The following is a 13,181-nucleotide window of genomic DNA, read 5'->3' on the forward strand; positions in this document are numbered from 1 at the left end:
ACTGCACTCACAGCTCCAGTGGGCTCTCGTATATCAATGTCAATATTTAACTCCAAGAACTAAAATGCTGGTACGTGCTGTGCAAGTGGCCACAATTGGCAAGAGATTGGAGAACACATGCCAATCCAAACTAATCAGCCTGCACAGGGGAATAAGTTGCTCAGGCTGAAGCCATTTTCACCGGGTACCTCTTTGACACCAGCAGATGGTATTTCCAAGAGTGGCTCTCCCACTCCTAACTAATTTATTATAAGACTGTAGTGGCAGATCTGAAGCAGGGCTGATAGAACACAAAGTGCTCTTCTGGCTCCTGGCAATGGCCCTGCTCACTGCTGCTCCTGGTTTCTGCTTCCCCTCCTCCTTGTTGTGTACCCACATCCACTCACCACGGAACGAGCTGGTCCTAAGGAATGTATAAAAGAAGCACCATCCAAGAGAAAAGCTGTTCAGATGAAGTAAAATCCTAACTCTGCTTAGAAATTCAGAAGCATGTTCCACCCAGCCCAGTGCACTGCTACATTTATCAAATAAAGCATCTTCTAATGAAATTCCTGTTCACCGGGGATATGAAGTATCTTACTGGGGGTGGGGGCATTTTCTAGGGTAGAGTCACTAAGATGTACTAGATGATGATTTTTTTTAAAATTGATATGAATTTTAGTTGGATACTTTGCCAAAGCAATGTCATGTTCATTTAACCAATAGGCAATAAATGCTTCCTTCATTTTCCAGTTCCATCAAAACTAAATAATTGCAGAGGTGGCTGCCTGCAGCCTGGACCTGTATTTTCTTCTGCCCTAATCTGATAGATTTATCTGAATGCTTGAAAATATTCAGCAAATGAAATGAATAAGTACAGGTTTGAAATAGCAGCATTGAACAAGTCTCCTGATTTTTCATATTTATGCTGAAAAATGAAATGCATCAAAATGTACCTGTGAGCCAGCCTTTTAAAGGAATGGGTAACTGCTCAGGCAGGTAGAGCTCATCTTCCACAGCAGCACAGCTTAGTTCACCATCAGTTTTAAATAAGTAGAACATGAACATAAGTAGTCCAGACACATTCAGTTCTGTAGGTATAGGCTTATCCCAGCTTGAAATGCTAAAATAATCATCTGAAGAAATTCATTTTAAGTAAGAATAAAATAGAAAAAAAATGCGAGGAAAGAATAATGCTCATAAGCCAGAGAAAAGGGAAAATCAAATGAGAAAACCTGCCTGCTTCAAAGTTTGTGAAGAGCTATTCATAAGCATGGTACTCACATAAGCACTAACTAATGACATATCCAAATTAAACATATGGATCTAAAGCAAGGCTTTAAGATGCAGTCTGAAATGCTCCAAACATGAATGGCCCTTTAAAGGACTTTGTAAGTAAAGAAGCAGCAAACCCAACATCATTAAACCTTTAGGCACAAAAAAAAAAAATCTCCTCCATTTATCTTTAGTATCACATCTAAAACTAACAGCAAACAGTTGAGTTGTTTGGACGTTATAGAGTGGAGAAATATCCAAGGACAGGGACAGTTCAAAGAAACAAACACCCCATGGTGTACAGGGGCCACTGAGGACAGAAAAAATACTTAACTCGGTCATTTATTCAGTTCTAGTTTTTAAGTCATAGGCCACTCCAGAACAATTCAATATTTATGTGCCTTTAAGAGGTTTTTCAGCAAAGAAATACAAAATATTGTATTTCATCAGTAACTGCGGAGTACTGTTGAGAAAATGAAAACACAAAAGTGTTCATTTGAATTCACAGCACTAAATGGTCTATCAAACCAATCTCTTTAAATGTCCATTTCATGCCTACAGAATGACCATCAGGAACAATATTGCAGCTCTTAGGAAGGAGCTGTATTTGCTGGAAACATTGTTCTCTTTTGCGCTCCAAACACACATCTTCTAAACTGTTGTATTTTTTTTTCATGTCTGCACTTCTGGAACATGTTTGGATGGTTTAAAATGTGTGTAAAATGCCATTTCCCACCTAATTGACTCAATAAAATGTAATGTCATTAAGCACATTTTAAATATGCTGGTGTACAACTGGGGGTATTTCTATTTGTCATGTCTGTATGACTGGGTGTATAAACGTCCTGTCTCCAATTATGGGCATCCATATGGACCTTCTGTGCCATTTCAAGCCCCATTAACTTGAGGTGGGCTCCCAAAGCCAAGTGCAAATACATTGCAGGACTGACTAAACCTGCAGAGAAATCAGGAAAATGGACACAGCTCTGAGTTGAAAGCGAGATTCAAATCGAATGAAATCCCTTAACCCCCAAACCATCTTTTCCTTACTAGAGTTTAATCAACCAAACTCATTAAGGAGACCAACAACAATGGTATTTTTCTCATACAGGCATTTGAAAAAGCCTCTATATCACTGATATTTAGCAGTAACAATAATAATGTTAATATGGAGCAAAGCCTCTGTAACAGAGATAATAAGCATTAAGAATGATAGTGGATATTGCTGCTGTTATATTGGTTTGGGGAGATGAGATTTATATCACTGGAACCCACTAAATATCAGTAACCTACAAATGGGTAGCATAATTTACTGCTACCTTAAGTACCTACATGGTATCTGCTCTAACACAGAATGTAACTCAAATTACAGTAGTGCAAAATGAACCCCACCCCAACAAACCACCTTGAACAGCAAAACTCTTCCCATCTTGGTGGTTTTTGAAATTCTAACCACTACAGGCATCTTTTACTTCTCAAAAATGGGAAAATTTATCTTGCGAGCTTCCCTAGTCTTGCTAATTAAACTGATTTTTTTTTAAATTAAATATCACTGCTCTGAAAAGTAGAAAATTGCTGTAGAAAGTTAGAACTAAAACAAGAAAAGAAAGAAACAAACACAAAGTATTGTCTTTAGCAAATTCTTCTACGGGAATGATTCCTCTGAAGGAGCTGCATGGAATAGGAATGAACTTTTTCTTGGCAAAAGCCAAAATTCTACTGTAAAAACTAAACAGTAGCTGAGCCCTGAAAACAATATACTACCTGATTGTCTAAAACTAAGGCAAGTAACTCCCAATAAAAAACCCTAAATCTCCAGGTAATGGAAAGAGCAATGACCTTAAAGGTGTTTTCCATTTGAAACCTGCTATGATTTGTCTTATTCTGGTGCCATTCAAGAATTCAGAGTTTCAGCCTCAGCCATTTGATGTTCCTACACAAATAACATGGGATATACAAGAGAAACAAATGCTGCTGTTGCTTTGAAAAATGAACCAGGTGAAGGATAACACTGCAGCAGTAACTCTGGCTGTCCAGGCTCATGTAAATTCAAAACCACAGGTTAATATAATTCAAATTTTTTTTTTATAATGGTTTAATAACAAATACATAATTTTCCAAGGAGAAAAAAAAAAAGTTTTTTTTTTTCTCTATTGACCCTGTAGCTGCATTCCTCAAATTAGAAAAACATTATGGTGAGGGACAGCAGGCATTAAATAGGAAAAGTTTGTGGAAATTAATAGGAAATTAAATTCAAAGGTATCTCTAAGGCTCCTTTGCAATCACGGCACTGACATCTGTGTGAGTCTCTGTTCTTCAACACACCTGAGGCCTTTCACCCTCAGTTTAACAAATTAATTCCAATGGAGAGACCTCCAGCTTATTTAATTTCTTCATGGAAGTTTCCCCCCCCTCAGTCTCACACATCACTTTCTGTTCAGAATAGTGGAATACTTTACTTAAGTAAGTTCAACTTACAGCTCTGTATTCCACTGTGAACAGAAAGAAGTGTCTTACCAATGGTTGACAGTCAACTAAGGTACAAAATTGTGGGTTTTTTTCAGCATGAAGTGTTTGAAGTCCAGCCTTTTTCTAACTAGGAATTTTAAGTAAAATGTTACTGACATGACTATTGTGCCTTTGGTCATCCTTTTAGTCCCTTCATTCCACACATTGGAATCTAACTTGGTCTTTTATGTTGTCAGAATAGAAAAGGAAATATGAAATGCAATTATCATTCAGTGACTATGCAATTAAGTGAAATAGTTATTATAAAATCAAAGGTCCAGAATTCAAATACTCTTTTAAATAATTACAATATAAATGATTTGTAATTTATCTAAAGCTTAGTCTGCCAACTAGAGTAATTCTTTCTCAGACTCTCACAAGGCCAGTGGCAGTTTTTGTTGCTGACTTTGTTATGACAATATATACAACTCTGTTTTTATCTTAATCTTTTACTATTTAGCTTGTTTTACTTTCCCCTTATCTCCACCCCTCATCCTTCTGGAATGTCATAGTTGTTCTCTTACTAAAAATGATCAGGACCTTTGCAGAGGGAACTTGTTCATAATTCTGGTGGTGCTGAGTGCATCACTTTGCTTACATTAATTCTGATCAGAGCTATTTTAGCTGTGTCAGTTGAAACCAGGAGAGGACTGAGACAATACAGCACTAAGGGACAGCATGAACAACCTCAGACCCAGCACCAGAGATGCTGCATGACACACTTTCTCTTTTCTCCACTCTTTCTTGTCTTAAAGTAACTCATTTCCACAGTCCTTCTCCCTGACGAGGAACCCAGACCTATTTTTTTATCTGTTGTTTTTCTTCAATCTGAATTAATACATTCTAAATTATATCTGAACATTTTGGTCCTGTCTTGTCACTAAAAGTGGTGAGGAAAAGCTGACAGAGCACAAGATGTTGCTCCATCAGGTCTCATCTGAAACGTGGTGTCTGCATTAATGACAGGTGACACTGAATATTCTTCCCAATATTTGTTAGCCTTAATTACTGTAACTTTGGAAAGTCCTCCACCTGTCCACTGTACATATTTCCACTGATTCCCAGTAGTAGTTAGTTAGGTTAAGTACAAACTATACAAAAATGCTCCTTTTTTCAATCAAATCTATATTCACCATCTTTCAATCCCACCAAGCACTTTACTGTTTTGATATGGAAAACCAGCAATCTGCCCAGATACTTTGGCATCTTATATTTTCTATTTCTGGCTGACAAGGACTCCTAAATTTTTCTTGTTCCAAGTATATCTACCTTTCCAAGGGCTCCTGGGCAACCCTGCAGACTGTATCCCATTATCCCTCAATATACTGAACACAGCAGGGTACCCACAGAATAGGAGGAACTGCTGGTTTTTGCATGTATTACAGTTTTAATCAGGCTCTTCACTTCTGTGCTCAGACACTCCAGAAATCTGCCACATCTGAACTTCTTTCATGATTTAGGAAGGAGGCACATATTCTAAGTATAGATAATAATTGCACCATTTAAATGATAATACCAAGATGTTTTCTAGAGGGAAGATATTCATGCAGGGCACTTTTCCCATGAACAGCTCTTTCACAGGGCTATCTATCCTCACACCAGATGTCAGATACAAAAAGAAATACTTTGGCATGAATAACAAAGTTCATTTGACTGAAGGATTTACCTCCCAGGAACAAGAGCCTCATAAAACATAAACACTGGGAGCAAAGTGAGCCACGTAAGGGCTTTTGCTAAAATTAAACCCATAACTTGCCACTAGAAATGGGACGTTTCATCTGTTCAATAAGCACTAAAGTTCTCTTTGTTTTTATGGCATCATAATCTTTGATTACTCTGATAAATATTTGGACTATACAAAAACATTGCAATGGAACTAATCACAGTTATAAAAAAAAAAAGTGTGTGGAAATGAATTGGGAATGCAATGATAGCAGCACATTTTAGAGAAGTTCAAACACAGAACCACATTATTTTAAGTGGCTCCCGGCCTCATTCTTTTATTCCAGGTAGTCATTTACACCTGAGGAAAATGGTTAGGAAAGTTGTAATGCTTGCTGGCTTTGCATAAGTAGCAGTTTCAGAGATGGAATACCAGCCATGGAATACCCTTTCAGATGCCAGGGGCTGTATCCTACCTATAGTTGAGCCAAAGAAGATCTATAGTCAAAAAGAGCAACTCAAGAAGTGCTTTCCAATACCTAGAAGCGGTTTTATAATTCAGTAGAAGGGAAATGATCAGCTATAAAACCCCCATGAAAATAGCAACTTTCTAAAGCAAAAAGCTTTTCTCTACCTCATTCTATTCTGATATTCAGATGCATTCATGTAAATAAAGTTCAAGTGCAAATCACATCAGATAAGAAAATAATTCCAGTGGTGAAAGTCACGCCCAGTGTAGCACCAGTCACATTTATGGAGTGGTAACAGGAATATATTTGAATCAATGGGCTGCACATTTCCCTCACTGGTGCAATGGTGTCACGTCCTGTCAAACATCTTTAACATATTACTTCTAACAGCTGAAGTTTGCCTTTGGTTCCAGCAGACTAAACCCAGAGCAGCTGAACCAAAGGCAGTGCAGATACTTTAGATGTCACTGATTGAAAGTAAGAACATGAATTTGCACTTAGCATTTATACAGTCCTTTTCATCTTCAAGAGCAGCACAAACATTAGACAGTACCAGCTCTCTCACAGTGACCTTTTGGGATAAAAGCAGTACACAATAAGAAAAAAATGCACCAGATGTGTAATCAAGAATACACCAAGCTCAGATATGTAAATCTTCTCTGCCTTGTGGTAGATTCTGTCTCATGGAGAATGGAAGGCCTTTCCCCATGGCTCAGGTATTAAGTCATCACACAATGTATTTCAGTCACATGAGACGAGGATAATAGTCCTTGAATAACAGATTTGTTATTACAGTTGTAGGAAACAGCTATACTTTTTTAATAGGTAAGGCAATAAAAAGTAATCCTGTATCAAAAATTTGCTGGCAGCTGTCACAGGACAAGCCAGGGACACCCCCAGGTTAGATGGTGGGATTCCATGGCTTTGAATTCCTACTCTTGAGTCATTCTGGGATTATTTTTTTACTTCTTCCAATTCAAATTAGGAAGTTTGTAAATCTCTTTTGTGACTCTTTCTTAGAAGCAGCAGAAGCTTCTTTTGCCTGCCAGTTCTCTCTGCCCTCCAACCCAGACTGGCAATTTGATTTTCAGTTCTGGGTGGTTCGAAGCCCAGAATCACCAACAGGTTCCTCATGTTCCAGTCACTTGCACACTTTATGCAGAGGAATAAATTGGAGCAGACAGTCCTCATTTTCCTGGTAACCCAGAACAGCTTTTGTTACATGAACACCTTTAATCTCCTGTTTCTGGGTTTGAATTGAATTCAAGTGGGGAGAGATGAAAGCAAGCGTCTCACAAATCTGCTACTACAGCTGGTACTTCTCAGTTTATCATATGCTGGCTCTAATTCTCTTTGATTCTTCTTAAAATTATTGCTTCTATTTCTTAATTTGACAATCAGGCACTCGTTACTATTTTTGACTGTGGAAGAAACCCTCCCCCCACCTTTCTCACAGCTATTCCTTCAAGGAAAAAGAACCCAAACTTACTGCACTGTGATATCAGTGGAGGAATTTAACTTCTCCCTTGTTAGGTTTTCTTAGGGAGAGTACAAATGAGCAGGTTAACAACACTTCATTACTTACAGTTCAGCAAAAGACTTACAAAGTAAACTGAGGAGTGACAGGAGGATGAGGGTCAGGCTGATGTGAAGGGCATCGGTGGCACTGCAGTCCATTTTGGATTTCTTGCAGGTACACACTTGTAATTTCAGTTCTGTGTTGTTAGTCAGAGGGGGTTTTCCAGAATCTGTCACTGAGATTGGGATGTTGTAATTGGCCTTTTTCAGGTTTTGAAGCAGGATGACCTGGGCGTGAGTATCTGCAAAGGATGAGGTGAGAATTAACCAAATGCTGGTTGCTTGGAAGGGAAGAGGAATCTGCAAACAATATCAGACATGCCAAAGTCAGTCATGGAAATTAAGTAGAAAATGATAACACTTTAAAAAAAAAAGGTAAAAGAATTGAATTGGAGGAAGAAGAGCCCGTATAGCTAATTGCAATTTTAATCCAAACCCCACCAAAAGAAAAGACTTCTAAGAGCCCCTTTTGTTTAAATACATTATTTGGTCTGCAAATTATTGGCAGAAGTTGCCTGTGAAAGCTTACTAATGAAATGCTGAGGCATGTCACCCTCAAAGCATGAAGAGGGAAGAATATATTTACTTGCCTAAGGTAAAAAAAACCCCTTCTTGTAAGGAAATACAGGCAAAGCTGCTGAAACACTCCCTTGATTTTCCTGAACAGTCAGTGAAAGGAAGTAAAACCCCTTCAAATCCACAGATCTGATCCACCTGAGCAACAGAGGGTTATAACAGCTCCTGGTACCCAGGTGAGGATGCAGACTCACCCAGGTGGGTGTGCCAACTCTTTTAGAGGGGGAACAGAGTTGTGGTTTGGTGTTTGGAGAACTGCAAAAAAAATATAAATAAATAAAAGGGTTCCTTCACTTTGTCCTGCAGGCAGGGACAGACATCACATCCAGTTTTTTGTAAGGCATGAAATGAATTAAAGCGTTGGAGAGTAGCAGAGATAAATAACACATTCTAGAAAAAAAATAGGAATGATCTACATTAAAAAGAAATGTTGAACTTTGTGCCCACAACTTGCCATACAAACCTTCTGCAACTGCACAGTGTGTGCTGTGATCCTCTCGTGAATCTTGTAAGGTCCCAGTGTGTTGGGGTATTTTATTTGTGGAGAGTTCAAATACTTAAAATTAGGAAGTTTTTCAGTTATATTGTTAAAGCCCATGCAAAACTTCCATGCTGTCCTATAGCTAGGCCTTGTGCACCTCATGCAAGCAAATTCCATGCCCTGAAATATCTTTACAAAACTGTAAGTCATTAGTAGCCTCTCTTTACTGCAAAGCTAAAAGAGGCAACTTCGGTCAACATATCAAGAAGAGGAAAAACTTTCAGTTCTCAAAATTATTATGTTCCACAGGCAGCTGGTCCCAGCAAACCCAGCCCAGTGTAAAGCAGCAGCAATGGGTCCATCCTGCAAGACTTTCCTACAAAACTGCTCCAGAATTCACAAAGTGCCTCAGGAGGGATGTGCCTCAGTACACTGGGATGTACTAAATGCACAATGGTGGGAGGACTAAATGCACAATAATAAAAGTAACAGACTTACTGTTAAGCTTGTTGATTCTCCACAATTTTTCTGGGCCAGACTGCTTACTCAGTTCAAATTTAAAAGGGTCTGTGTTGGGATGAAGGTCTTTGTCTGATGCTCCAAGTACCACTACCCTGAGATCTTTTGCATCATCACAAACTTTTGCCAGCGTTGGATAAAGGGACGGGACGTTGTCATTGACATCCTCCAAGGTGATGTGTAAAGTTCCTGTCCCCGTGGCAGGAGGGTTACCTATTTAAAAAACCAAACATTTATTTATTAAATCATACTTCTTTCATAAACTCTTGCTCTTATTTGCACCTGTGTGCTTGCAAAGGGAAATAATTTTTATAGTTCTTACCTCTTTTGTATGAAAATGATTGCTTAAAAAAAACTGTTGAGTCACTTGTAAATTCACTGCTGTATTTTCAGAATGCAGCCTGTCTGATTCTCTACATTATGGAAAATTATTCTATGGAAACCTCTGGGAGAGGAATATTTTGAAGTTAAAATGAGAATAGGACATGAATAGATATCTGGAACAGAATCTGTTCATCAGCACCTACTGAGAGAAACATAGAGGGAAACATCCCCTAGACAACACAGTATTAGAGGAACCAAGAATAAGACAAGTAAGAGGAAAAATGACAGCAGAGAGGAATCAGGTCGTTGGTGGGTGCCCAGAACAGGAGCAGATCATTCCCCAACAAACCTTAGGGCCACATTTAGTTATGTCAGCAGAAGTGAAATCTGTCAACAAGCAACCCAGGGATGGTTTATTTACCCAGAGCCACCCTGTGTCAGCAGCAGAGTTTCCAGCTTTCTCCAATGATCTGCCAGCTCCAGGGGTGAGGGTGCTGTTTGCTCACCGTGGTACCACTACAAGGCTCAGTGCCAAGGCTGTGACTGACAAACCAGCTGTGGCACCAGGAGTGTTTGGGAGGCAGAGTGTGCCCTTGGGAGCCGGGCTGAGAGCAGCCCCTCATTTCCCAGGGTCACAGAGGAGCCGACAGGAGCTAACGACTTTCAGTCTCTACAGATGTGCCATGGCTGGGCCAGTAACCCACTGCTTTCAGCCTAAAACTCAACAGCTACTTTCAGATCCCTTTGCCACCCCATTTTAATCACCTCAAAGTTTTCTAAATTCACATTACATCCTTCACTGCACTTCACAATGTCTCATTTGAAACGCTGCACTCGTGGACCGTTTGTTATCCTCGTTTTTCCGGTTTGGTACCCAGGAACTGTGATCTCTGCACTTCCCTTGGCTACAAACTCTTCACAGGTAGAATGGATTCAAGAGGTTGCACTTAACCTGTAAAGCACCAGAGCGATGTGTCACAGTTTCTAGTTGAGCCCTGGAAGAGGTTTCACTTTAGCATAATTACCCTGCCCAGAGCAGCCCAATAAACTGCGGAGTTATTGCTGTGCTGGGAGTGCATCCTAAGGGAGAAGTAAATACCCTGTAGTCTGGATCTGATAAACTGCTAACTGAGCAGAATGCAATTAGTCCTTTCAATAACAAATGTTACTAATGGTGACACTTCATCTGTTTCATTCTCACCTAAATGCATCACAAAGGCTGAACGTTCATAGTTCTCCAGCTTTGCCCTCCCTTCTCATCTGCACTTTGTCATCAGAAGGGTTAGGGTTGAGCTCTTTTTAATGAAAAAGAAACTATTTTTCACTTTTTATTGGACTAATTGAATTTGCAGAAAGACTCCAATGCATTTTTTGTTCTTGATATATTATTAAGTAAAGTCACACGGCAGAATGGATGAAAAGACAGTCGAGTATTTGAAATATGATCATAAAAGCCAGCCTTTCATGCACTTAATTAAACTGCTGTCTTTAATTTTGAATGCATTATTTCCACACTGGACTGATAATGTCTTATGCACTGCCCTTCTTATCTTTCTCTGAAGTCAGTAATATTAAAATCTGCCTTTTGAAATGAAGAAGCCAACAGCATTATGGATGTCCTGTTATTTTGTCACGCGCAGATACGGCTGCATTTTCCCTGCCATGGAAATGTCTCACTCCTTGTAAGGGCCAAGGCAAGTGTTACACACAAACAGAGAGAGAGGAAATTGCTTTTGTTCATTTGAGTGACTTATTCTTCGGTTGGTTTATTCATGATGATTTGAACAAAATCTTTTGGTGATTTTTATGAAGACCTCCAAAAGAAAAATAAGCAAAAGTCAAGGTCATAAACTGAAGCTTGTTATCGCACGTGTCACAAAAATATAACAAAAAGTGAATCAAGGAAAAATGGTCACAACATATCCATTGGGAATGTAGGACTTTCACAAATTTGACAGTATTATGCTGTAGAAATAATTCAAAAATCCCATGATCTCCAGACAGCTTTGGTTTTGAAATGAAAGATATCCACAGCATATTTTAATTCCAAAGTAAAACTTCTTTTAATTTGTATTTTAAAACCTTGCAGCTGAAAGCAGAATTAGTGTGTAAACCCAGACATAAAGGGCTCTGTCCAACAACCCTTGGGAGCAGCTTTTCCAAAGAGCTCTGCTCCCACTTCTGTCCCTGAACAGAATTGTCCTTCCCTCCTGAGGCCGAACACTTTAAACCTTTAGGTGTCTTTAGAGCCATTTGGGATAGAGAGGATCCCAAATTCCTGCTAAGGCTCCCACAAGTGGCATATCTGGGAATATACTATGGCAAACAGAGGAATGGCACAGCATTACTGATGTGTGTAAAAGCTGCTGAAACAGAGGCTGAAGGATGAATAATTTCATCCTGAAACAAAGTGAAAGCCTGGCATTGAATCCTGATTTTAATAATCTAAGGCAAGGCTGGGAACCCTAACTTGGAAGATCTTGCATTTCAGTCTCACTGAAGGTCACTTGTAGCTACATTTAGTGAAAAAAAATACTTTCAAAAGAAATATTATAGAATCAGATACTTTGCATACTTCTTCATGGTTGAATTTTAATGAAAAGCTCTGCAGAATCCTATTTGAATTATTACTGTAAAGTCTTAAATTATAAGCCCTCTTTGGAATTAACCAGGTGTGTTTTTTTTCTTTTAAAATTGGGTCTTTAAAATATTTTCATTTTAATATTTAATGGATATTATAAACTAAACAAATTGGGTATGATAAGAACATTTCATCCCAGTAAACAAAATTTCATTTAATTTGTGAAAAACAACAGGAAATCCTCAAGAAGCATTTTTCTTTCTACTTTGATTTTTTTTTTTCAACTTTTGCTACCAAATTTGACTTGATCTAAAATGGAACGACTTGCCCAAGGGACAATAAGGATTATCAACCACAAAAAAAGTACATTTCCCCATGCTGTGTGAAAATGGACTTTAAATGAATCAGATGAAAGTCAGTTTACATGTAAATAACATAAATTATTTAGTGGCACAGCTAAGGAACAAAGCACTGATAATCACCTACCAAGAAAAATGTCAGACACGCAAGTCAAAAAGTGTTAAAGCTGGGAGGCACTGAGCCTGTGGGTTTTCACTTCTATTTAGGAAGTTCACCTCACAATATTGAAAGCTAAACACAGAAAACCTCATCTATTTACAGATCTAAAGGTTTCCATCACAGGCATCAAAGTGAAGGAATATTCATGTAAATGCCTTTACTAACAAAATGTAATTAGGAACAAATATGAAATAAAGGTATTTAATTTGAACTATTATACTTTCTAGTTTGATTTATATTTGAGAACATCAGAAATGTTGGATTCTGGCAATAGTTACCAAATTTCCAGAGGGGACAAGTCAACCATTCTAGAGAATGTTCCTTGGACACCTCCAGGGATGGGGACTCCACCACCTCCCTGGGCAGCTCCTTCCAATGTCTGAGCACCCTTTCCATGAAGAAATTCCTCCTGATATCCAACCTGAACATCCTCTGGCACAGCTTGAGGCCACATCTTCTTGTCCTGTCACCACTTGCCTGGGAGAAAAGCCAAACTCCCACATGGCTAAAACATCCCATCAGGGAGTTGTAAAAGCAGATAAGGTCCCCCCTGAGCCTCCTTTTCTCCAGGCTGAGCCCTCCCATCTCCCTCAGCTACTTCTCTGTGACTTACATACCTCCAACCTGGACTGTGAGAAAAAGGGCTTCATGCTTTCTAATGAAAACCTAAACACAAATTTCTGTCTTGTCCCTCATGTTTTTTTTTTTT

General features: G+C 38.8%; 1 protein-coding gene across 3 annotated transcripts in view; it reads right to left on the reverse strand.

Moving 5' to 3' along the window:
• Nucleotides 1-13,181, reverse strand: part of CDH13 (cadherin 13) — a 446,130-nt gene that overhangs the window by 12,073 nt on the left and 420,876 nt on the right. For 2 of the 3 annotated variants that reach the window (XM_051801744.1, XM_051801745.1), the window contains 2 exons: nucleotides 9,028-9,261; nucleotides 7,499-7,714 (listed from right to left, as the gene is read on the reverse strand). In XM_051801744.1, coding sequence (XP_051657704.1) covers nucleotides 7,499-7,714; nucleotides 9,028-9,261 — 450 coding nt within the window. Of the gene's footprint in view, nucleotides 1-7,475; nucleotides 7,715-9,027; nucleotides 9,262-13,181 lie in introns of those variants that run through there. The other variant, XM_051801743.1, reaches the window with a different exon arrangement.

Source organism: Manacus candei, unplaced genomic scaffold (genome assembly GCF_025592945.1).
Source record: "Manacus candei isolate 608988 ecotype Guabito, Panama unplaced genomic scaffold, ASM2559294v1 h1tg000053l, whole genome shotgun sequence".
Classification (NCBI taxonomy): Eukaryota; Metazoa; Chordata; class Aves; order Passeriformes; family Pipridae; genus Manacus; species Manacus candei.